This window comes from Oncorhynchus keta, chromosome 13, assembly GCF_023373465.1.
Source record: "Oncorhynchus keta strain PuntledgeMale-10-30-2019 chromosome 13, Oket_V2, whole genome shotgun sequence".
Classification (NCBI taxonomy): domain Eukaryota; kingdom Metazoa; phylum Chordata; class Actinopteri; order Salmoniformes; family Salmonidae; genus Oncorhynchus; species Oncorhynchus keta.
Genome location: NC_068433.1, coordinates 48,091,828 through 48,117,729, shown reverse-complemented (window position 1 = coordinate 48,117,729; position 25,902 = coordinate 48,091,828). Strand labels below are relative to the sequence as shown.

Here is a 25,902-nt window from a genome sequence, read left to right as displayed (position 1 = left end):
GAACTATCAGAGGCTCTCTCTTTCAGTATCCCAGAACTATCAGAGGCTCTCTCTTTCAGTATCCCAGAACTATCAGAGGCTCTCTCTTTCAGTATCCCAGAACTATCAGAGGCTCTCTCTTTCAGTATCCCAGAACTATCAGAGGCTCTCTCTTTCAGTATCCCAGAACTATCAGAGGCTCTCTCTTTCAGTATCCCAGAACTATCAGAGGCTCTCTCTTTCAGTATCCCAGAACTATCAGAGGCTCTCTCTTTCAGTATCCCAGAACTATCAGAGGCTCTCTCTTTCAGTATCCCAGAACTATCAGAGGCTCTCTCTTTCAGTATCCCAGAACTATCAGAGGCTCTCTCTTTCAGTATCCCAGAACTATCAGAGGCTCTCTCTTTCAGTATCCCAGAACTATCAGAGGCTCTCTCTTTCAGTATCCCAGAACTATCAGAGGCTCTCTCTTTCGGTATCCCAGAACTATCAGAGGCTCTCTCTTTCGGTATCCCAGAACTCCCAGAACTATCAGAGTATCCCAGAACTATCAGTGGCTCTCTCTTTCGGTATCCCAGAACTATCAGAGGCTCTCTCTTTCGGTATCCCAGAACTATCAGAGGCTCTCTTTCGGTATCCCAGAACTATCAGAGGCTCTCTTTCAGTATCCCAGAACTATCAGAGGCTCTCTTTCAGTATCCCAGAACTATCAGAGGCTCTCTTTCAGTATCCCAGAACTATCAGAGGCTCTCTTTCAGTATCCCAGAACTATCAGAGGCTCTCTTTCAGTATCCCAGAACTATCAGAGGCTCTCTCTTTCAGTATCCCAGAACTATCAGAGGCTCTCTCTTTCAGTATCCCAGAACTATCAGAGGCTCTCTCTTTCAGTATCCCAGAACTATCAGAGGCTCTCTTTCAGTATCCCAGAACTATCAGAGGCTCTCTTTCAGTATCCCAGAACTATCAGAGGCTCTCTTTCAGTATCCCAGAACTATCAGAGGCTCTCTTTCAGTATCCCAGAACTATCAGAGGCTCTCTTTCAGTATCCCAGAACTATCAGAGGCTCTCTTTCAGTATCCCAGAACTATCAGAGGCTCTCTCGGTATCCCAGAACTTCAGTATCCCAGAACTATCAGAGGCTCTCTCTTTCGGTATCCCAGAACTATCTTTCAGTATCCCAGAACTATCAGAGGCTCTCTTTCAGTATCCCAGAACTATCAGAGGCAGTATCCCAGAACTATCAGAGGCTCTCTTTCAGTATCCCAGAACTATCAGAGGCTCTCTCTTTCAGTATCCCAGAACTATCAGAGGCTCTCTCTTTCAGTATCCCAGAACTATCAGAGGCTCTCTTTCAGTATCCCAGAACTATCAGAGGCTCTCTCTTTCAGTATCCCAGAACTATCAGAGGCTCTCTCTTTCAGTATCCCAGAACTATCAGAGGCTCTCTCTTTCAGTATCCCAGAACTATCAGAGGCTCTCTCTTTCAGTATCCCAGAACTATCAGAGGCTCTCTCTTTCAGTATCCCAGAACTATCAGAGGCTCTCTCTTTCAGTATCCCAGAACTATCAGAGGCTCTCTCTTTCGGCTGCTGCGGACAACGGCATGCAAGTTGTTCTTCTACATCATAATAATTGTATGTCTGCATAGCATTTTGGCAGGTTAACTCATGCTTATTTCTGGAGATTAATTCATATTAATTTTTTCTTCTTATCTGGAACCAGTCAAGCAGGTAGTCCAGTGCCTAAGGAGTTGGGCCTGTGGCTGAAAGGTGGCTGGTTCTAATCCCGGGTCGGGCGTTAAGAGAAAATAAAAATGGCAGAATTGATCTGATAACTGAAGGGCTGCTGGGTTCATATCCTCAAAACATTCCCTTATGTTAGGCCCTTGAGCAAGGCCCCTAACCCCACAACATGCTCTCCATCAAGGGGCGATACATGCAGCTTGAACCTGTGGTTGTCTCAACTGTATGTGTGACGTCTGCTGTTTGGTGGTTGAGAATGGAGCAGAAGACACCTTTTTGTTGATCACTAACTAATGGACAAAGTATTGTACTTCATATTTCCTAACTATGTTCGCATTGAATGGCAAATAATTCTAAAAACTATGCTGGTATTCTTTTGCCCATTATTTAATTGTTTTTTAAAAGTATATCCTTAGCTCAAAATATGATTATTTAATAGTAGGAGCCATAATTCATAAATGGCACCGTTCAGTGTTCTCCAGTATATGGAACCATTTTGTTTCAGTGATCAAAGAACCATATAAGTGTGTACAAAACTTGGGGAGCCAAAAGCCTTATTGGTTGATAGGACTTCAGCCCAGAGTGTTTCCTGGTCCGGTTACATGGTCAGGCTAAACTCCAGGCCCTAGGTATTACACTAAGGGGTAAAGGTCAGTGAGGTTGGGTGACATGTGACCTTGTCCTCACCTGTAGTAAGTGGGTGGTGGCCCCAGGGTCAGAGGTCATGGCTTCGTTCTGTTCCGTGTTGAGCTGTGTCAGCTGCTGCTCCTCCTCCTTCGCCTTATCCCTTCCGTCGTCATCATCCAGCTCATCCAGGCTCTGCAATAGAGAGAGAGTCGAACACACCTTTATTGAATAATTAAGGTGTGAATATAGGGGTCAACTTATTGAATGGTTTTTAGGTGCACATTTTTTTTAAACTATGCTATACACTAAGTAACATATCAAAAGGATGTACATTATTGTAAGAGAGTGAGAGAAATAAAGTGAGAGGCACGGGGAGTGAGACACCACCTTTGACAGCCGAGGTCATTCTCACTGTAACCGTGGTAACCTCCAGAGCGATGTGGCCCAGGTCCCCTTAATCCTCTTAAGACATTATTTATTTTACAGCCCCTGAACAGCTCTAACACAGCCTAGTCCACATTCACCGGGACATGCAGGAAACAAGAAGACGGCCGGCAAGGGGTCCTTACACTGCTGCTGTGGACGTGTAGTCAGAGGCCTTTTTGACAAGTGGAATGTCCCCGAAAACACAGAGTCAACAACACCATGTGATGTAGGGGTCAGTGAGGGCACAGCGAGAAATTCTGAGAATGCTTCCAACTTTACTGAGGCATCTCTGCTCTCAGCTTAAATTGTTTATAATATATCATCTTGACTTCCTATTTAGGCAACTTAGTAGTGCATCAAAATAAATGAAGATACATTGAGAAAATGCAGTTTGACTTTGAACTTGGTTGTATCATCTGCATTGACAGAAACAGGAGCCAACCTCCCACTACTACAGAACAAAAAACAGTCTTTCCTATTTGCACGCTGTGCAACGAAGAAAAAAAGTGCTTACTGAACGAAAAGGCCCTTGAATGGTAAAAATAGCCTTAAAAAAAAGGCTAAAAGGAATGTAGTCATTTGCAAAGACCTTCCTGCCAAAACATTTATCAGCACGCCTGGGGAAATGCCAACTCCTTTCTGCTCTAACTCAGCCAGAGGCGGACGTTAGCTGTTCCTGACACACACACACACACACACACACACACACACACACACACACACACACACACACACACACACAACCTGTGTCAGTGCAAACCTCCTCAGTAAACGCACACTGCCTGCCTTTAGCCGTCTGACCCCTGCAAAGGGCACAGGGATGCTCTGTGCTGTTTGATTTGCCAAAATGTTTCCCTGCTCCTTCTCAACTGCCAACAGCGATACACAGCTGTAGTCTTCAGGGGTCAGAAACATAGAACTAATAACAGCCACATATGGAATAACGAGGGATATTGCAGTCTAACAGAAGTCAGTCTACATCGACACAGTGATTTAGGACTAAAAACGTTGCTATGCAACAGTTTATATCTGAAACTGGGTTACAAACGTTTATTTTGGATCACGGTGCTGGCCGTTTTACCCACTATTACTTCAAATAATTTCCATGCATTTGTCTTATTCCAGATAAAACAATGGGAGATCGAGGCTCATCCTTTTAAAGGGATGTTTTTGTTTCTGATTTCAGCCAGTGAGGAGACTATGTTAAGTCATATGGGTATATAACCTTGGTCCAGCATTCCCTTTCACATTACCAAGTCTTATAGTGAAGTATTATAGGATACTGTCCTTAGCATGCTAGTAGATACCATAGACTTCCAGTCATTGTGCTAATGCTGGCTAGCATTGGCTCGCAAAACTTCATACTGGAGCCAGAGACATACAAATAATAGTATACTGTATATGACTAATGTACAGAAACTAACTATTACGAATGGGTATACAGTATCATGGTGTAACTTCAAATTATCCAACAGACGGCTGTATTTAAAATACAGATAAAAAACACTTAGAACACATACACACACCTCGACTAGGGACAAGTATCACCTACTGAAAGCAGGAAGTGGTCTTAGTATTTTGTGTATTTTGGTCAGGCCAGGAAGTGACATTGATTAATTATGTGGTGTGTTTTGTCTTGGTTTTTTTTTGTAGGTATTGTGATATAGTGGGGTTATCTAGAAAAGTCTATGGTTGCCTGAAGTGGTTCTCAATCAGAGGCAGGTGTTTATCGTTGTCTCTGATTGGGAACCATATTTAGGCAGCCATATTCTTTGAGTGTTTCGTGGGTGATTGTTCCTGTCTCTGTGTTTGTTTGCACCAGATAGGCGGTTCGTGTTTATTCTTTTATTAAACATGTATCAAAATAACCACGCTGCATTTTGGTCCTCCTCTCCTTCGACGCAAGAAAACCTTAACATAGTGGTTGCCCTGGGAAACACAGAGTACATTTCCTCCCGTCGAGGGACTCCGATAAAGTGGTGATGATGACACACACCAGAGGGGAAGTGGAGGAGTGAGTTCTGAAAAGAAGCAGCCGAGTCCCAACATTCCTTCCTCTTCCTGTTTATAATGTGTGGGATCTCGGCAGGCGTAAAGCGTGAGGCCTCTGAAGAGCGTTTACTCAACATGTTCTTGAGGTCTCCAAACGCCATAACACCCGTGTTCATGGGAAGACCAGTTAAGAAGCTACATCTGGACCCGACTGTGGCAGTCTATTAGGAATGTGTGCTGGGTGGAAATGTGGTCTTTTTGGGATAAAGTGTTCTGCAATCTATCATTCTAATGCTGTAGCCATGGCAGGAGGAATTTACAAAATGTCTGACTTTTGGTGTCTATACCTCCCTGAATGGACATTTCAGTGTCTCAAATAACACTGCTTATGTAATGGAGGTGAATAATCTGAACTGTTTACAGCATCCTCACCTTGTTAGACTTTATTTTTAATCCTCAAGAACAATTTCCAACAGCTGCTCCTTGACAGAACTATAGCTGCAGACAGCTCATACAGGCGGAGCACTCATAACATCTTCTCTCTCTCTCTCCTCAGTGTGGTCATACTTAATATGCCCTTCCTAAACACTAACAATATCTTCTCTCTCCTCAGTGTGGTCATACTTAATATCCCCTTCCTAAACACTAACATCTTCTCTCTCCTCAGTGTGGTCATACTTAATATCCCCTTCCTAAACACTAACATCTTCTCTCTCTCCTCAGTGTAGTCATACTTAATATGCCCTTCCTAAACACTAACAATATCTTCTCTCTCCTCAGTGTGGTCATACTTAATATGCCCTTCCTAAACACTAACAATATCTTCTCTCTCTCTCTCTCTCTCTCTCTCTCTCTCTCTCCTCAGTGTGGTCATACTTAATATCCCCTTCCTAAACACTAACATCTCTCTCTCCTCAGTGTGGTCATACTTAATATGCCCTTCTTAAACACTAACAATATCTTCTCTCTCTCCTCAGTGTGGTCCTATATCTAAATATCCCCTTCCTAAACACTCTCTCTCTCTCTCTCCTCAGTGTGGTCATACTCCCCTTCTAAACTAACTCTCTCTCTCTCTTCCTCTCAATATCTCTCTCTCTCTCCTCTCTCTAATATCCCCTTCTAAACACTAACTCTCTCTCTCAGTGTCTCTTAATATCTCACTAACAATATCTCTCTCTCTCTCAGTGTGGTCTCTTAATATCCCCTTCATAAACACTAACACTCATATCTTTCTCCCTCTCTCTCAGTGTGGTCCTATATCTAAATATCCCCTTCCTAAACACTAACACTCATATCTTTCTCTCTCTCTCCTCAGTGTGGTCTATCTAAATATCCCCTTCCTAAACACTAACACTCATCTTTCTCCCTCTCTCCTCAGTGTGGTCCTATATCTAAATATCCCCTTCCTAAACACTAACACTCTCTCCCTCTCTCCTCAGTGTGGTCCTATATCTAAATATCCCCTTCCTAAACACTCTCATATCTTTCTCTCTCTCTCTCAGTGTGGTCCTATCTAAATATCCCCTAAACACTAACACTATCTTCTCTCTCTCCTCAGTGTGGTCCTATATCTAAATATCCCCTTCCTAAACACTAATAGTATCCTATCTCCCTCCCTCCCCAGAGGACCCATTTGAAAAATCGAACCTGACCGCCAGCGCCGACTTGTTAACGTGCCAGTGCTCTGTCCGTTTACTCCTCAAATGTATTAATAGACAAGCAAAGGGCACCTCCGTCCGCTGGTATTGTCTTCCCACTGGAGGCTGCTGCTACGGTGGTATTGTGCGACTGTGCTTAATGACTTATGTGCATTAATTACCTGCCGCCTGCCCCGGCACTGACAGAGTTCATTTGGATGATGTGTTAGAGATGGAGAGGAGCAGTGAGGAAAGGAGAGGGACAACGGCACTGAGGTGATTCACACACACTGCCCACTGTTCGTTAATAAATCAGCGTTGTCCGTTCAGCCTCAGGTATGACCTGGCTCACCAATACAACACAGAGCTCTCTGGAGGGACTGGAGGAACTCAGGTCTGTCAGAGATCTTAGGGAGAAAAAACATCCACAGTGGGTCGGGGGGATAAATGTGACACTTGAGGACGTTGTTGCCCATGTGGGTTAAAGTAGAGGTTTGCCAGCTATGAGGCCTGAACCATATCATCTGACAAGGTCATAAGAGCTGGTGTAAAATATGACTGTCTGGTTATCGCAACAACTTATGTTCCCAAGTGGAATAATAATATCATGGAGGCAGATTAGGTGAATGCTGCATTACCCACAATGCCTTTTGGCGGCATAAAGAGTCCAAGAGAGTGGTGTTCAGTGCCAGGATTCAGGCAAGCTGTCATGGCGCGCACCCGCACACACACACAATGAGAGCGATGAAGAGGCTGCAAACTGCTCAGTGGGCTGTCAGACAGATGGAGATGCTGGTCAGCTATTGGGCCAACCTTAGAAGCTCAGGGATGGTTTAAGTTAGTGCCAACTCTCTCCCCAAACCCAGAAAGCGGGATTTAATGCCCCTGTTAATCCCAGACTGGTTTTGTTCCCAAAATATGTTGTTTTTCATTTAACTTCTGGGTTGAAATTCCAAATAAACTTGTTTTTCCTTGCAGGGGTTGGTTTGGGTCTTGAAGTCAAACCGTGTACAAGACATTCTCATAAAATGCAGCTTGTCTTGGCTGTGAGTACAACTTCTTTATGTATATATATTTTTTAATCAATGTTTATGAAACACAAGCCTGGACTGGGAAAGGACCATTAAACTGGGTCGAAAGCAGAAGTCCACATTTCCCCCTTTTTATCAAACTTTACAGCAATAACATTTTAACAAGCATGGTTAATACTCCACCAGACCTCACAGGGACGGAATCTCCACGTGGGGTGACAGTAAAAGTATGCCATTACAAAACATAGGCTACAACTACTAGGAAACGCACTATATTTCCTCCGTGGTCATCAATCCTGAGACAGTACCAGCATCAGCTTCTCTCTCTGTTGTAGTTAGACCTGGGCAGCCAGGAGGCCAAGCAGAGGTCAAATGTCTGACCTCTGGCCCCAGATTTAATCCATCTGTGGGAATAGACCATGCAACAACAACGCACTGTGTCTCTCACTGTGCTCTTGTTTTGCCAGCCTCATTCTATGCTCTATAACCTCTGTGGTTTGGCTGAAGAGCCAGGAATTGAACTGCTGGGCATGTTATGAGGCTTTGGGGAAGAGTTTGAGGGCAGAGAAGGTATTAAAACAGACTCAGGGCCTAAACTCCTAAAATGGTAGCTTACACTGCAATACCACCCAGCTCTGTACTAACCCCATTCCTAATGTTGTATCATAGAATGAGGTTGTCTTATTTTGGAGAGCATTACGATTTTATATCGACTGAAAGAGAATCAATTAAATGGAGCAATAATTGCCATGTGTAGATAATGGATAACAACTGTTTGGTTGTCCATCGGTCTATGTAGCCCCCAGGAGAGGCCTGAGGCAGACCTTATTAAACATTGAATATATATGCCATTTGGCAGACGCTTTTATCCAAAGCGACTTACAGTCATGTGTGCATAACATTTTACATATGGGAATCGAACCATTGACCTTGGCGTTACAAGTGCCATGCTCTACCAACGGAGCTACAAAGGACCACCGGTCAGTCTTCTGACAGAGGCACTGCTTTAGGCAGGATGAGCCCTGACCTCAGAGGATGTGTGGTCATGACATCTCCCCGGTTTCATCCGCAAGCTGTCAGACCGGTCATAAGAACAATGAAGGATAGTTTATCGAGTTGCTCAACCGCCATGAAAATATCAAAGGCTTTTTCATGGATACAATTAGGTGAAAACATACTTAAATTACATGTATTGCATTATGCATTCCTGGTGCAAAATTAACATTGATTTTTCATAGGCATCCTTCTACTAGGAGAGTTCTCTGCCTCATGTTTTATTCCCAGCCTTAAATGTGGCGTGCAGTCAGACAGTCATTCAGTCATTCAGTCAGAGACAGTCAGACAGTCATTCAGTCAGAGGCAGTGACAGTCATTCAATCAGAGGCAGTGACAGTCAGACAAGTCATTCAGTCAGAGGCAGTGACAGTCAGACAAGTCATTCAGTCTGAGACAGTCATTCAGTCAGAGACAGTCAGAGACAGTCACAGTCATTCAGTCAGAGGCAGTGACAGTCATTCAATCAGAGGCAGTGACAGTCAGACAAGTCATTCAGTCAGAGGCAGTGACAGTCATACAAGTCATTCAGTCTGAGACAGTCATTCAGTCAGAGACAGTCAGAGACAGTCACAGTCATTCAGTCAGAGGCAGTGACAGTCATTCAATCAGAGGCAGTGACAGTCATTCAATCAGAGGCAGTGACAGTCATTCAATCAGAGGCAGTGACAGTCAGACAGTCATTCAGTCAGAGACAGTCATTCAGTCAGAGACAGTCAGACAGTCAAAGACAGTCATTCAGTCAGAGACAGTCAGACAGTCATAGACAGTCATTCAGTCAGAGAGTCAGAGACAGTCATTCAGTCAGAGACAGTCATTCAGTCAGAGACAGTCAGACAGTCATTCAGTCAGAGACAGTCAGAAAGTCATTCGGTCAGAGGCAGAGACAGCCAGACAGTCATTCAGTCAGTGACAGTGACAGTCATTCAGTCAGAGGCAGTGACAGTCATTCAGTCAGAGGCAGTGACAGTCAGACAGTCATTCAGTCAGATACATTGACAGTCATTCAGTCAGAGGCAGTGACAGTCAGACAGTCATTCAGTCAGAGGCAGTGACAGTCATTCAGTCATTCAGTCAGACAGTCATTCAGTCAGACAGACAGACTGACAGTCATTCAGTCAGAGACAGTGACAGTCATTCAGTCATTCAGTCAGAGACAGTCAGACAGTCATTCAGTCAGAGACAGTCAGACAGTCATTCAGTCAGAGACAGTCAGACAGTCATTCAGTCATTCAGTCAGCCAGACAGTCAGTCAGAGACAGCCAGACAGTCATTCAGTCAGAGACAGTCAGACAGTCATTCAGTCAGAGACAGCCAGACAGTCATTCAGTCAGAGACAGCCAGACAGTCATTCAGTCAGAGACAGTCAGACAGTCATTCAGTCAGAGACAGTCAGACAGTCATTCAGTCAGAGGCTCAGAGACAGTCAGATACGTAGAAGTGACAGAGGCAGAGACAGTCAGACAGTCATTCAGTCAGATACATTGACAGTCAGACAGTCATACAGTCAGAGACAGTCAGACAGTCATTCAGTCAGAGACAGTCATTCAGTCAGATACATTGACAGTCATTCAGTCAGAGGCAGAGACAGTCAGACAGTCATTCAGTCAGAGGCAGAGACAGTCAGACAGTCATTCAGTCAGACAGTCATTCAGTCAGAGTCAGACAGTCATTCAGTCAGACAGACAGTCAGACAGTCATTCAGTCAGAGACAGTCAGACAGTCATTCAGTCAGAGACAGTCAGACAGTCATTCAGTCAGAGACAGAGACAGTCATTCAGTCAGAGACAGTCAGACAGTCATTCAGTCAGAGACAGTCAGACAGTCATTCAGTCAGAGACAGCCAGACAGTCATTCAGTCAGAGACAGCCAGACAGTCATTCAGTCAGAGACAGTCAGACAGTCATTCAGTCAGAGACAGTCAGACAGTCATTCAGTCAGAGACAGTCAGACAGTCATTCAGTCAGAGACATTGACAGTCAGACAGTCATTCAGTCAGACAGTCATTCAGTCAGAGACAGTGACAGTCAGACAGTCATTCAGTCAGAGACAGTCAGACAGTCATTCAGTCAGAGGCAGTGACAGTCAGACAGTCATTCAGTCAGAGGCAGTGACAGTCAGACAGTCATTCAGTCAGAGGCAGTGACAGTCAGACAGTCATTCAGTCAGAGACAGTCAGACAGTCATTCAGTCAGACAGTCAGACAGTCATTCAGTCAGACAGTCAGTCATTCAGTCAGAGACAGTCAGACAGTCAGACAGTCATTCAGTCAGACAGACAGTCAGTGACAGTCATCAGTCAGACAGTGACAGTCATTCAGACAGTCATGACAGAGTGACAGTGACAGTCATTCAGTCAGTCAGACAGACAGTCATCAGTCAGAGACAGCCAGACAGTCAGACAGTCATTCAGTCACAGTCATTCAGCCAGAGACAGTCATTCAGTCAGTGACAGTCAGACAGTCATTCAGTCAGAGACAGTCAGACAGTCATTCAGTCAGACAGTCATTCAGTCAGAGACAGTCAGACAGTCATTCAGTCAGACAGTCATTCAGTCAGAGACAGTGACAGTCATTCAGTCAGACAGTCATTCAGTCAGACAGTCACAGTCAGACAGTCATTCAGTCATTCAGTCAGAGACAGTCATTCAGTCAGAGGCAGTGACAGTCATTCAGTCAGAGACAGTGACAGTCATTCAGTCAGAGACAGTGACAGTCACAGTCATTCAGTCAGAGACAGTGACAGACAGTCATTCAGTCAGAGGCAGTAACAGACAGTCAATTCAGTCAGAGACAGTCAGACAGTCATTCAGTCAGACAGTCATTCAGTCAGAGATGGTGACAGTCACAGTCATTCAGTCAGAGACGGTGACAGAAAAGATGATCGGTTCAGGTGAGCATTATTTAAAATGACTCAGAAAACAACCTTGGTAAGAAGATGCCACACAACAAGCTCTGAAAAATGGTGTAAAATATTATGAATGCATGTCATTCGCTGATCTTATGTTACGATGTTGCAATTTTCCAGTCGTATGGAGAATTGCTTAATTACATGGTTGCCTCTTCATTCCTAATGAATAATTAGCAGCTGGATGTTTGGTTGAATTTATGCAACAGAGGAAATTGGCTACTGTACACATTAGACTGTCTGTACACAGACTCACCTTGTAACTGTGATGGCCAACAGATCCACTCTCCCCCCATTGTCTTCCCTCCAGAACAACGTGATCTTACACTGCGTAAAAAGGCAGTGTGACGTGAAGGCACATGTGCAGCCCATTCCAGCTGTTATGATTTTGGACCATAACGTGCATCTTTCATACCAGGACATGGCTTCCATTCATGAAATAAAACGTGAATATTCAAGACAATAATTCTATGTTGGAGTCCATACAGCACATTTGGGCTCATCAGCATCCAATGAGAACAGTGTTTAATACATCGGTCTAGTCTTCGTAACCTATCAGATCCTCTTATAGAACCATCCCAGTAGGACTGTATACTGTGCAGACCAAACTAACCTGTTGGCCAGGGGGTCTTTATCTCTGTGTGTTGACTCAAGCTCCCTGCATAAACTCTGCTTGCCTGGGTCTGATAGAAGGATATGCAGCTTGTAGTTAAGGTCCCATTAGCAAGTCTACTGTTTGTTTTCTCTAGTGTTTGACCAGGGAGGAGTGCCACACGCACATTCAACTGCAAACAAATTCAAATGCAGACACACTCGGTCCGGTCCACTGCTCTGGCTACCCTAGAGTAGCTGGTTTGTGCAGGTAGACTCATTCTGCTATCATGATGACAGGAAACCTCTGCATGACTCGAGGTTCAGACATGCCTGTCCACAGGTATAGGGAAAGAGAAAGGGGGTAACTAGTCATTTGCCAGATGTTACATCCATCTTCAGTTGCCTGCAGACAGTTTCAAGGCCCTCACACCAACTGAACGCATTCAACCGAAAGGTGTCTTCTGCATTTAACCCTCTGAATCAGAGGTACGGGGGGCTGCCTTAAATCGACATTCCAATCATTGGTGCCTGTGGAGCAGTTGTTGGGGGTTAACTGCCTTGCTCAAGAGCAGAAGGGCAGATTTTTCCAACTTGCCGACCCTGGAATTTGAACCAAGCCCTTCGGTTACTGGCCCCACGCTCTTAAATCGCTAGGCTACCTGCTGCCCCTACTCAAAGGCAGTGTGGTTTTCAAATGATACCAACAGTTACGTCCAACTCTTCTAGTATGACACGGTTGATACTCTTCCTGTTTGTATGACAACACCATCACGTCTCCAGAGTTGGCGTGAGGGCCTTGAAACTGTCTGAAGGCAAGTGTAGATGGGATACATTTAACATCTGGCTCTTCTATCCACAAGCTAAGGTGCCTGTACTGTACCGTAACTCAACCAGTGTGAAACAGTGAGACCAGGCTCATGGTGGCTGGGACCTGCTAGAGTACTTAGACCTACAGCTCTGGAACCAGGACCATCATAATGAATCCCTGTAAACCAGAAGTAATCACAGGGTGTATGGTGGTGGTATATGGAGTCAGCAGGGAAGCTGGTCCTGTGTTTTGTCAAACGCCTCGATCAGACTGACAGCATCATTGGTTTGGATACACCAGAAGTAGATTCATATCCAATGGATAAATCCAACGTATTCATCAAATTGTATTTTTTAGACTTGACAGAAATAGCAGCAAAAGGTGAATGTTGAACTGTTGTTGCACACACGTCCAGAACAAATGTTGGATAACATTGAAAAAAAATTGGGCTGCAGAATATATTACGCCGCAGTGATGCAATGAAGCTGTCTGTCTGATCGAGGCGTAAATCAATTCACATTTTATTTGTCACATGCGCCGAATACAACAGCTGTAGACTTTACCGTGAAATGCTTACCAACAAGCCCTTAACCAACAGTACAGTTCAAGAAATAGAGTTAAGAAAATATTTAATATTTAAAAAAACAATTGAATAAAAATAATGGAGGCTATATACAGGGGTTACGGGTACCGAGTCAATGTGCGGGGGTACAGGTTAGTCGAGGTAATTTGTACATGTAGGTAGGGGTAAAGTGACTATGCACAGATAATAAACAGTGAGTAGCAGCAGTGTAAAAACAAAGGGGGGGTATCAATGTAAATAATCCGGGTGGACATTTGATGAATTCTTCAGCAGTCTTACGGCTTGGGGGTAGAAGCTGTCAAGGAGCCTTTTGGACCTCGACTTGCACTCCGGTACACGTAGAACAACTCCGTGGTGTGAGGCCGTTTCTCCTCCAGCGCCAGGCCGCCAAGCTCCCTCCATTGTTCTGCCATTCACTGCACCATCCACACAGTCCTACAGAAGCATGCAGGGGGAAGCAGTGCAGGTAGCCAGGAGACAAAAGGGAAAGCAGGGCAGCCTCAAATGAGTCCTCTCCCTTCCTTCCTTCCTTCCTTCATGGACAACCATGCGTGGCCGTTCCTTTGGCTCCCGACTCACGCTTAGGGGGATGTATGGGCGTCAGGGGAGGTGGCCGGTGCTGTTCGGGAGTTACCACGGTGGTGGGAGGGAATGATGGGACAGATATACAGTGTATTCGGAAAGTATTCAGACCCCTTGACTTTTTGTATTTTTCTTCATCAATCTACACACAATATCCCATAACGACAAAGCAAAAACAGTTTTTTTTTTAAATGTTATAAAATCCTCCACATTTATAGAAAATATAAAACTTCAAAGTCAAGAATTAAGACCCTTTACTCAGTACTTTGTTGAAGCACCTTTGGCAGCGTTTACAGCCTTGAGTCGTCTTGGGTATGACACTACAAGCTTGGCACACCTGTATTTGGGAGTTACTCTGCAGATCTTCTCAAGCTCGGTCAGTCACTGCACAGCTATTTTCAGGTCTCTCCAGAGATGTTCGATTGGGTTCAAATCCAGGCTCTGGCTGGGCCACTCAAGGACCTTCAGAGACTTGTTCTGAAGCCACTCCTGCGTTGCCTTGGCTGTGTGCTCAGGGTTATTGTCCTGTTGGAAGGTGAACCATCTCCTCAGTTTGTTCTGAGCGCTCTGGAGCTCGTTCTTCATCAAGGATCTCTCTGTACTTTGCTCCGTTCATCTTACCCTCGATCCTGACTAGTCTCAAACATACCCACAAGATGATTCTGCCACCAGCATGCTTCACCTTGGGGATGGTGCCAGGTTTCCTCCAGATGTGAAGCTTGACATTGATGCCAAAGAGTTCAATCTTAGTTTCATCAGACCAGATAATCTTGTTTCTCATTGACTAAGAGTCCTTTAGGTGCCTTTTGGCAAACTCCAAGCAGGCTGTCATGTATCTTTTACTGAGGAGTGGCATCTGTCTGGCTACTCTAACATTAAGCCCATGCTGGTGGAGTGCTGCAGAGTTGGTTGTCCTTCTGGAAGGTTCTCCCATCTCCACAGAGGAACTGTGGAGCTCTGTCAGAGTGACCATCCAGATCTTGATCACCTCCCTGACCAAGGCCCTTCTCCCCCGATTGCTCAGTTTGACCGGTGGACAACAGGTGGACTCCAGTTAAGTTGTAGAACTATCTCAAGGATGATCAATGGAAACAGGACGCACCTGAGCTCAATTTTCAAGTCTCATAGCAAAAGGTCTGAATACTTACAGTGGGGCAAAAAAGTATTTAGTCAGCCACCAATTTTGCAAGTTGTCCCACTTAAAAAGATGAGAGGCCTATAATTAATCATAGGTACACTTCAACTATGACAGACAAATGAGAAGAAAAAAATATCCAGAAAATCACATTGTAGGATTTTTTAATGAATTTATTTGCAAATTATGGTGGAAAATAAGTATTTGGTCACCTACAAACAAGCAAGATTTCTGCCTCTCACAGACCTGTAACTTCTTCTTTAAGAGGCTCCTCTGTCCTCCACTCGTTACCTGTATTAATGGCACCTGTTTGAACTTGTTATCAGTATAAAAGACACCTGTCCACAACCTCAAACAGTCACACTCCAAACTCCACTATGGCCAAGACCAAAGAGCTGTCAAAGGACACCAGAAACAAAATTGTAGACCTGCACCAGGCTGGGAAGACTGAATCTGCAATAGGTAAGCAGCTTGGTTTGAAGAAATCAACTGTGGGAGCAATTATTAGGAAATGGAAGACATAAAAGACCACTGAATCTCCCTCAACCTGGGGCTCCACGCAAGATCTCACCCCGTGGGGTGAAAATTATTACAAGAATGGTGAACAAAAATCCCAGAACCACACGGGGGGACCTAGTGAATGACCTGCAGAGAGCTGTGACCAAAGTAACAAAGTCTACCATCAGCAACACACTACGCCACCAGGGATTCAAATCCTGCAGTGCCAGACGTGTCCCCCTGCTTAAGCCAGTACATGTCCAGGCCCACCTGAAGTTTGCTAGAGAGCATTTGGATAATCCAGAAGAAGATTGGAAGAATGTCATATGGTCTGATGAAACAAAAATATAACTTTTTGGTAAAAACTCAACTCGTCATGTTTGGAGGACAAAGAATGCTGAGTTGCATCCAAAGAACACCATACCTACTGTGAAGCATGGGGGTGGAAACATCATGCTTTGGGGCTGTTTTTCTGCAAAGGGACCAGGACGACTGATCCGTGTAAAGGAAAGAATGAATGGGGCCATGTATCGTGAGATTTTGAGTGAAAACCTCCTTCCATCAGCAAGGGCATTGAAAATTAAATGTGGCTGGGTCTTTCAGCATGACAATGATCCCAAACACACCACCCGGGCAACGAAGGAGTGGCTTCGTAAGAAGCATTTCAAGGTCCTGGAGTGGCCTAGCCAGTCTCCAGATCTCAACCCCATAGAAAATCTTTGGAGGGAGTTGAAAGTCCGTGTTGCCCAGCAACAGCCCCAAAACATCACTGCTCTAGAGGAGATCTGCATGGAGGAATGGGCCAAAATACCAGCAAAAGTGTGTGAAAACCTTGTTAAGACTTACAGAAAACTTTTGACCTCTGTCATTGCCAACAAAGGGTATATAACAAAGTATTGAGATAAACTTTTGTTAGTTATTGACCAAATACTTATTTTCCACCATCAATTGCAAACAAATTCATTACTAATCCTACAATGTGATTTTCTGGATTTTTGTCATTTTGTCTGTCATAGTTGAAGTGCACCTATGATGAAAATTACAGGCCTCTCATCTTTTTAAGTGGGAGAACTTGCACAATTGGTGGCTGACTAAATACTTGTTTTGCCCCACTGTATGTAAATAAGGTATTTCTGTTTTGTATTTATAATAAATGGGCAAACATTTCTAAAAACCTGATTTCACTTAGTCATTATGGGGTATTGTGTGTAGATTGAGGAAAAATGTTTAGAATAAGGGGTCTGGAAAAAGTCAAGGGTTCTGATTACTTTCCGAATGGACTGTATGAGGCTAACCCAAGGTTTAATGGTCTGCTTATCTCCTGAGCCAGTCCTACTGTGTCTGCAGCCCATTACAACCTGACCTCTAGCCTCATACACCCTGTAAGAGGCAGACAGACCCACATTCTCCACACACCCTTCATCTTTGGAATGCATAGTATCTGTACACATGAACAACCCATCAACCTCTGTCTGACTTGTTTTTAAGAATACCAGTACAAAAATGGGGCATTACACAATAGCTGACACCACATAATATTCTGTGTCAGCCTTCTGAATGCTTGGATCTAAGGCTACCTAGCAACCTGGCACAGAGAGGAGGGCTCATCCAAGCAGCAGGGGAATCAGCAACAGCAGCACTTAACACTGGGTTATTGTGTCAGTAGTGGTTTGCCCCAACAAAAGGAGGCAATAGAGAGATGAAGAGATGTCTTGGCCAGTACGAGCCAATAAGACCTCTCAGGACGCTTAAAGAACACCATTGGTTCGTCGTCCCTTAGATTGGGTTTGTCTAAAAAAAAATATTTAAAAAAACCCATTGCCAACGACAGTCAGAGCCAAGCGCCATTCAGTCCCTCGCTCCTTTGTGTGAGCCCTCGCATTTTTTTGGCTCGGTTTCTTGGCAGCAGCTTCTTCACTCTCATACAGTCTCTCAACTCCGGGACTATTGGGGTTTCATAGAGCTATCAAAAGAGACGCTGGGCTGCAGCAAAGACGGTCCACAGCAGCCAGCTAGAGCAGTAGCAGCAACAAATGTCTATCACATTGTCAGACTCGAAGATATCATCACTTCTCATGGCCAGGATGAATCCAAACAACCTAAAGGGCCATGGTACAATACCAGCTTCCTTTGTCCTTTCATGGGGTAGAATAATATATTCTGTTGAGAACATGAGAATGTATTTGGCTTTCCACATCCTTTCACAACTATGACCCTGTAAAACACAGAGCCAGGACAAACACAATGCATGAGAATGGAACAAGTCCTCTCTGACCGCAAGGTTGTAGAGTCCATTTCCAACAGAGGTCTCAATAACTGTCACAACCTTTGCTTGGAATCAAGGTTCTTTAGATTCAGGTTAAACAAATACAAGAGGAATAAGATGTCTGTGCAGCTCTTCTGTAACGCATCAGGGTGCCTGCTCATCAAGTGACAGAAGGAGATGAGGAGATAAAAAGAAAAGTAGCGGTGAGCCAGACCAGTGTGTTGTGTCTCTATGGTTACTGATGGGCCAATAGGAGAGAGCAGAGCAGTAGTAGACTGAAGGCACCTGATGGCAGTACTGAACCATCCTCCCCTGCCAGGCAGCAACCTTCCTCCACTATACACCTTTACAGGTCTACCACAGATACAGCCACAGCACAACACAACACAACACACACCTCCAACAACAAAACACACACCTCCATCGGGTCTCCTAGAAACACACTGACCTCAAGTACATGTAGGGAGCATGGAGCTGGACAGAGTGCAGAAGTATATGTATCAATCAGAACAATCTGATGTTAAATGCATAGTTTCTACCTCTCTCATACTCTGTCAGGCCCGTCCGTTTCATTTTCTGCTTTCGCTAACATTTTTTGGTCTTGTAATGATGTGGCGTTGTTGGTCTGGCACCCAGGGCAATTTCAAAGTAGTGTGATAGCACAAACCACACTGTTATTGAGGGGGAACTGAGGACATCGAGTAGTGGGAGAACATGTTGTCCCTTTCTATTTCCCGCGTCATCCTTCACTTCACATTGGAGGTTGAGTTTGAAGGGGTATTCATCATTCAATCAAATACCACACACATACTGCCTTCAATGTGGTTTCACTCTCAGGAACGCTAGAGTGGTGGGGTATTGCTGTGTAGCCTAGTTCCAACAGCTCCAAGGCAGGACTCTTTCAGTATGGCACTGAAGACTTGATTTCCTCCACAGGATATTTTGCCTCCATCTCAGTAAGGGGACTGGCCTGTTTAAAAGCAATTTCAACATTACAACAAGCTAATTAAGGAGATAATGTCTTATGGCAACAAAACAAATACCTCTGGCAACCAGCGCAGGGCACTGATCTAGAGTAGGTCACAATTCAATTATTTCAGATGGAGCTCCTTGTTCTCACAATGTAGAGAAAAACAGAACACACCAAGACTGACTACAAGAATCAAATGTAGTAATGGGATTACCGAGCCTTGGGAAACAAACGGTCCTCCTCTTTTCTTATTAGCTTTGTCATTCATGCTCCTTTTCTTCTTAGCTTTTGTATCATCCCCCTTTAATTTGAAGGAATCAAAAGATGGAGCGAATGTTTAATTAGGCTAGGTTCTGAAATGAAATGCCACACACAGAGTATACCGCGTCATCTCCCATTTGTACACCGGATCATCTGTTAGTCAAACACATGAGGAGGCAGCGTTTTAAGCCGCTCAGTACATGGAATGGTAAAATGCCAGCCACTCTCAGATCCAAGAAGGGGTTTCTGGCAAAATATCAATCCATCTGCACCAATCCATGTTCCATCAACCACCATTTATTTACAGAAATACTCATTTGTGCAGATGCACGGTACACAGTTTACATAAAGGCGATCGCTCACAAAATATGGCATTTCCTTGGGGGGGGTTGGAGGGGTTTAACGCTGCATGTTTCTATGGCAATTTATAAGCTGAGGAGCATGGTGCAAAGTTGAGGTTTGGCATCAAATTGATGGACATCCTCCTCTTGGGCTTTGACTAACACTTTTGCAGTTGACACAATTTACATTATAGTGTTTATTAGTCATTTATATTTAGAGAACTATGTTAATGCACTTCTCCCAAACAAAGCATTTGAAAAAGGAATGTGATTAAAAGTGTGCATGACCCTGGTCCCTGCATGGGTAGCCCCACATGAAGAATTCTCAATTGAGGTTAAGTCCAGTGTTAAGCTCACAAAAACAGCCTCTCTAAACACACACAGGGCTGACTGAACACCTACATTAACCTAACTACCTACCGCACGGTTGTGGGAACTCTGGGGGACTACTATATCTGATTGACAGCCCTCTGGAAGAAAAATAAAAACAGGAGAACACTGAAGACGTCCCTCCCACCTCTTATTCCCCCCAGCCAAGTCCCTACAAAGCTCATTCCTACTTTCATTTCCTCCAAGGGTTCTTGAAAAGGGGGACCGAAAGGGAAGCTGGGAACAGGAGGCTCGGAAAAACACAGATGTTTTCTACAAAAAAAAGAGAGCTCCGCTGAAGAGTTTATTATTCAGCAAGACAGAGAAGCTCCCTGAATTCCTGGGCATTAACTAATGAGGAACTAACGAGCCGAGCGGAGCGCCGATGTAAAGGTTGGATAAATCACACAGCGCAACACAGGCTCCCGGGTTCCTCACAGGCCTTGCGTCAACACATTCCGCACCCATTTGTTACCATTTAACAACGCAAAACCGAGAGCATGCACTGTGTACACTTGCACATATGTTTATTGTAAACCAAAAAACCCACACATAGCTCAAAGTTCAAGAATCACAGTGTCCAAGCCAGGTCATATTCACCAGGCAGGGCAGTGGGTGAAGAGTGACGAGTGGACAAGTGCTGAGGACAGCCACCACACTCCCATTCTGATTGGTTCAGGCTGGGGTTGGTCTAATGAGGGCAGAAGGCCCAGAGACTAGTCTCTCGGGGCCCATGTACAAGTCTAAAATACTCTCTCTGCATTAAAACTAAGGGAAACAATAGTTAATGGGATAATCATAAAGTATTATGGCTTTGGGGTATATCACATATGTATAATGCTTAATCTCATAAAGATTCCTTTGTGACTTATATACTGTAATAACAGCGTTAACTTTCCAAGCCCATTGTATAAACACACAGAAGGTAAATATGGACTTGAATGAATCCCAAACCGGGGCCCAGTGTGTGTGTGTCTGCAGATAACTTGTGTTCTGGGGAAAATGTAATGAGTCTGAGTCCCCAGAGTGAGTTCTAATATCAGAGGAATGTAAATGAACGGAGTGCGGACCATCTGAGCAGTGGTGGCCAGTGGGAAGCTCATCAGGTTTCTGAGGGTTTTGCTTTGAGCTCTCTCTGCACTCCCAGCCATAGCGAGGGACGAGTAGCAGACTTTTAAGCAAATAAACCAGATGTCTAACAGCTCCCAAACAAGAAAATAGTCTGGTTGAGTAATTCAATTTTTGGGGCCACCGGCCAAATATTTTCGGCGTCGACACCGTGCAAGAACACTGGGCTATGGTTGATGCTGCGGTGACAACGGGACGACAGGAGCTAAAGCAGCATTGGGGTTCTAGGCCTGTTATTGGTTAGAACCTCAGGACAGGAGACCCAAACCAACTATGTAATAAAATGGTGTCGATTTCTCATTTTGACGACTAGAAAGTATGGGATTGATGAGAATGACAGACAAAAACTGACCTGAACAGAACAGTGTTCTATAAGCAAGGAAATTGCCCAGAGTGCCATGAGAGATCGAGACCCCACACAAAACACCCACAGACATCCCACTTATTTCAGGGCCAGGTTTATTCTTATCCTCCTATGTTTGCAAGGCAAAACAGAAAAAAATGTGTGAGTGAGCTTTGAGGCATTCTGGACTTCCTCTCCTCTCACTCAGTCTGCGCCTCCAGGCCGGGGACAAACATTCAATGTCTTTTTTTTCTTGCCAAGAGTGGCATTCAAGCACAAGAACTTCAGATATGAAGGGGAAACTATTTTTTTTTCATGACATCGCTCTCTCTCTTTGTGTATTTCATGCTTCCTGAATCAGGACAAGCTGGGTAATGCAACTCTCCTGAGGCTGGATCAGAGCAGATGAGGCTTCTGTCTGTGAACTCTTTCTCTAATAAACCTACTATTTGTTTCTAGGTTGAGTACTTCGGACTGAACAGTGTGATCTTGAGGCGCTCTTCCACGTAGCCTGCTGTGGGTGGAATCACATGTAGGTGGCTTAGAGCTGGAGGGAGAAGCCTCTGCCCGTGGTTTGGCTGTGTGATTCTCTTATGTAATCTCAATTGGGTCTATCAGAATGCTGTAATAATCACAGCAAGTAGGCTCACCATCGTGTTCCATACCAGTTTGTGCTCCATACTGATTAAGTTTTGATTATGCTCTGCATTAGTGTCTAATGGTCCTTATCTTTTGTAGAGGAACTATTTTCAGGACGACTGCAGGACGACTACCCAGCCCATTCCTGCCAGACCCCTAAAGGGTATAAGTACACTGGAGAGAAAGAGCCATCTGATTTCCTCAGTCCTACTGTACATCTCTGGAGCTACTAAACCTAATCTTCAGTTCAGCCCATAAAAACAGTGTTTAAATACAATCCACAAACCACAGGTACACTTTGATTGGAGTCATACCAAAATACCCCAGTTGTCCAATGAAGCTTTGCACAAGTCCCAGCATGCACTGCAAATCCACAAGCACTATGGGAAGAGAAGAGACTCATGCAAAAGGGTAGAGATTCATTGGCATCTGTTCATAGACACGATGACGTCCACTGCACATGGAGACAAACAGACGGGGATTTGGTACACTGGGCATTAAAAAAACATGGCCGCCGTGCCAAATCCCCAACCAATGCCAAAGGCTGATAAAGCACTTCACAGCACTACCGAGCTATAAAGTATGAACTAGCGCTCTAATGCCAGTTTACCCTCCTTTCCGGGACAAGCTGGCTGGCCTAACACCACCACCCCCGCTACCAGCTCTGGCAGCCCACCGTGTTAAAACAAGTCTGGCTAAGGGACACACTGCCACCTCTAAGGCTTTGAGTGAGAACAGAGCCGTGGCCACACTGAGTGAGGTAATGAGAGTGAGAATCAGTGTGAATTACAGTCTACAGGTTCAAATCAACTAATCACCTCCAGGCCTTGAGGGCAAGACCACCGACTCTGAGAAGATTAGCTGATAATCACAATATCAAACAAAGCCTATTTTACCATGTAGCAACTTCGGCCGCCACTGCTTAGCTTAAATTAACCTGAAATTAAAATGTTTGCTTTGATGTTGAGCAAAAAATAAATAAAAAAATAAAAATCAGGGCCGATAAGCAATTTGAAATTGAAACCAAAGTCTAAGAACCTCAAATCCTCCGTGAAGCGTAGAAGAGTGAGCATAATTAAATTCCATCAACTCTCTGATATCAGAAGCTATTAGATCCATTTAAACCATTTGCCCTTTGTAGAAGATCCCCATAAGCACTAGGTTTTAACAGCACACGGCTTCAATAACACTGCTCTTCCACACAGCGACACTTGTTCTCTCGTCTCTCTTTCGCATGTCCCCCAGAGTGGTCTCTCCCAGGCCTACCCTTCCAATACACAATCCAGTCAGAACATGTTAAGCCAACACCCTTTCACACCTGCTGCTTCACAAGGCAATGCACTAAACTACTCAACACAAAGCTTCCCACAATAAATTGGGTGATTTTCTTCCCATTCATCCTTACAGAGCTGATGTAACTGAGTCAGGTTTGTAGGCCTCCTTGCTCGCACACGTTTTATCAGTTCTGCCCACACAGTTTCTATGGGATTGAGGACAGGGCTTTATGATGGCCACTCCAATACCTTGACTTTGTTGTCCTGAAGCCATTTTGCCACAACTTTGGAAGTATGTTTGGAGTCATTGTCCATTTGGAAGACCCATTTGCAACCAAGCTTTAACTTCCTGACTGATGTTGAGATGTTGCTTCAATATATCCACATCATTTTTCTTCCTCGTGATGCCATCTATTTTGTGCAGTGCACCAGTCCCTCCTGCAGCAAAGCATCCCCACAACATGATGCTGCCACCTCTGTGCTTCACGATTGGGATGGTGTTATTCGGCTTACAAGCCTCCCCTTTTTCCTCTAAACATAACGATGGTCATTATGGCCAAACAGTTCCATTTTTGTTTCATCTGACCAGAGGACATTTCTCCAAACGGTTCCCCATGTGCATTTGCAAACAGTAGTCTGGCTTCTTTATGGTGGTTTTGGAGCAGTGGCTTCTTCCTTGCTGAGCGGCCTTTCAGGTTATGTCAATATAGGACTTGTTTTACTGTGGATATAGATACTTATGTACATGTTTCTTCCAGCATCTTCACAAGGTCCTTTGCTGTTGTTCTGGGATTGATTTGCACTTTTTGCACAAAGTACGTTCATCTCGAGGAGACAGAACGCGTCTCCGTCCTGAACGGTATGACGGCTGTGTGGTCCCATGGTGTTTATACTTATGTACTATTGTTTGTACAAATGAACGTGGTACCTTCAGGCGTTTGGAAATTGCGCCCAAGGATGAACCAGACTTGTGGAGGTCTACAATTATTTTTCTGAAGTCTTGGCTGATTTCTTTTGATTTTCCCATGATGTCAAGTAAAGAGGCACTGAGTTTGAAGGGTGGCCTTTAAATACATCCAGAAGGTACACCTCCAATTGACTGAAATTATGTCAATTAGCCTATCAGAAGCTTCTAAAGCCATGACATCATTTTCCAAGCTGTTTAAAAGCTCAGTCAACTTAGTGCATGTAAACTTGTGACCCCACTGTCTGTAATCACTTGTTGAAAAAAATGACTTGTGTCATGCACAAAGTAGATGTCCTAACCGACTTTCCCAAGCTACAGTTTGTTAACAAGAAATTTGTGGAGTGGTTGAAAAACTAATTTTAATGACTCCAACCTAAGTGTATGTAAACCTCCGACTTCAACTGTAGCAATGTAAAGTACCTACGGAGCTAGATGGACGGAGCCCAGGGCGGTGACTGGGCACAATGTTTGATACATTGTGCTTTGATCCGTGTGTGAGCGGAGCAAGTCAAGGAAATCCCAAGACACTCTGTTTTGACTGGCATTCCCCGACTTGGGACATCTACTTATCATACAGGCAGAACACACTGACAATGTTTCAATGCCTAGAGTGGGAGAAAGGGGTTGTAGAAACATAATGAGAGGGTGAACTGAGGAGACGATGACAGAGAGAGAGAGAAAGAGCGAGTGAGAGAGAGGGGGGGAGAGGGAAAGACAGTGAGCGAGAAAGAAAGAGAGGGGGGTGGAGTTTGAGAGAGAGACTAAGTGGGAGAGGGAGAATGTGGGGAGAAACTGGATCAATGGCTAGTTTACGACAGTGTTACATAAGACTATTTCTATGGCTCTTATCCAGGATGTGTTGATGGCTTCCAGGGCATTGTTCTTCTGGAGACACTTCAGAGAGATCTGGATTTCTGATGAAGTGAGAGGGTGTCACGCCAAGGCAGTGGAACTCGCCAGCTCATGTGAACTACACCTGTTGTTGCAGAGTTCCTGAGTTTATGACTCAAGTGAAGATCCATAAAATGCTAAATCTGTTCATTACTAACACATTACAATAAATGAAAGAGGGTAAACAAGGGTTTCTTCAGTGTAAGTTAAAATACCTTCAATGATCGTGTTAGCATTGCTGGTTTGGTCAGTGTGGCGATACCCACTACAGGTCAGGAAGAGAAGAGTATTTTTAATAAAGCAAATTCTACAGATAAACAGAAATGTTAAAACATTATCTTTATTTGAAAAAGGAGATAACACAACCTTCCTCATGTTTCTCCAGGGCTTCAAGGAGAAAGTATTGCAATAGTTTGAACATACATTTTTAAGACCATCATTTTCCCCAACGTAATTCTGCAGGCCCCGTTGTCTCCAAACCCCTTTTCTTCTGTTTTAGAGATGTGCCTGTGTTGCTCAGCTTCCATGGAAGACACAGAACACCAACATAGATCTAACTTAGCCATATTTAGCGTCTAGCGAACATTATCTAAAATGGAGTACAACAAATAACTCCATAAACCGGAAATACTTGTCGAATGACTAAATTGTTTTCCTCCCAAAATAAACTAACAACCAGACAGACAGTGTAGAGCAAAGCTGATATCAGTGTGAAAACAAAAAACGTCTGGTTTTCAGCAATCGTTAATCAGATTCTCATTCTGTCATGTTTTTTGAAAGGTAAGAGTCTGGACCAGTCCTATGAAACAAACACGCTCTCTAAAATAGTCAATACATACCCTCACACACAGTAACTGAAT

At 44.2% G+C, this 25,902-nt stretch overlaps 1 protein-coding gene across 3 annotated transcripts in view; it reads right to left on the bottom strand.

The window, feature by feature from the left end:
* Positions 1 to 25,902, bottom strand: part of LOC118392499 (PRKC apoptosis WT1 regulator protein-like) — an 84,514-nt gene that overhangs the window by 29,749 nt on the left and 28,863 nt on the right. For all 3 annotated transcript variants that reach the window (XM_052460407.1, XM_035784536.2, XM_035784537.2), the window contains exon 3: positions 2,409 to 2,540. In XM_052460407.1, the coding sequence (XP_052316367.1) occupies positions 2,409 to 2,540 (132 nt within the window). The remainder of the gene's footprint in view (positions 1 to 2,408; positions 2,541 to 25,902) is intronic.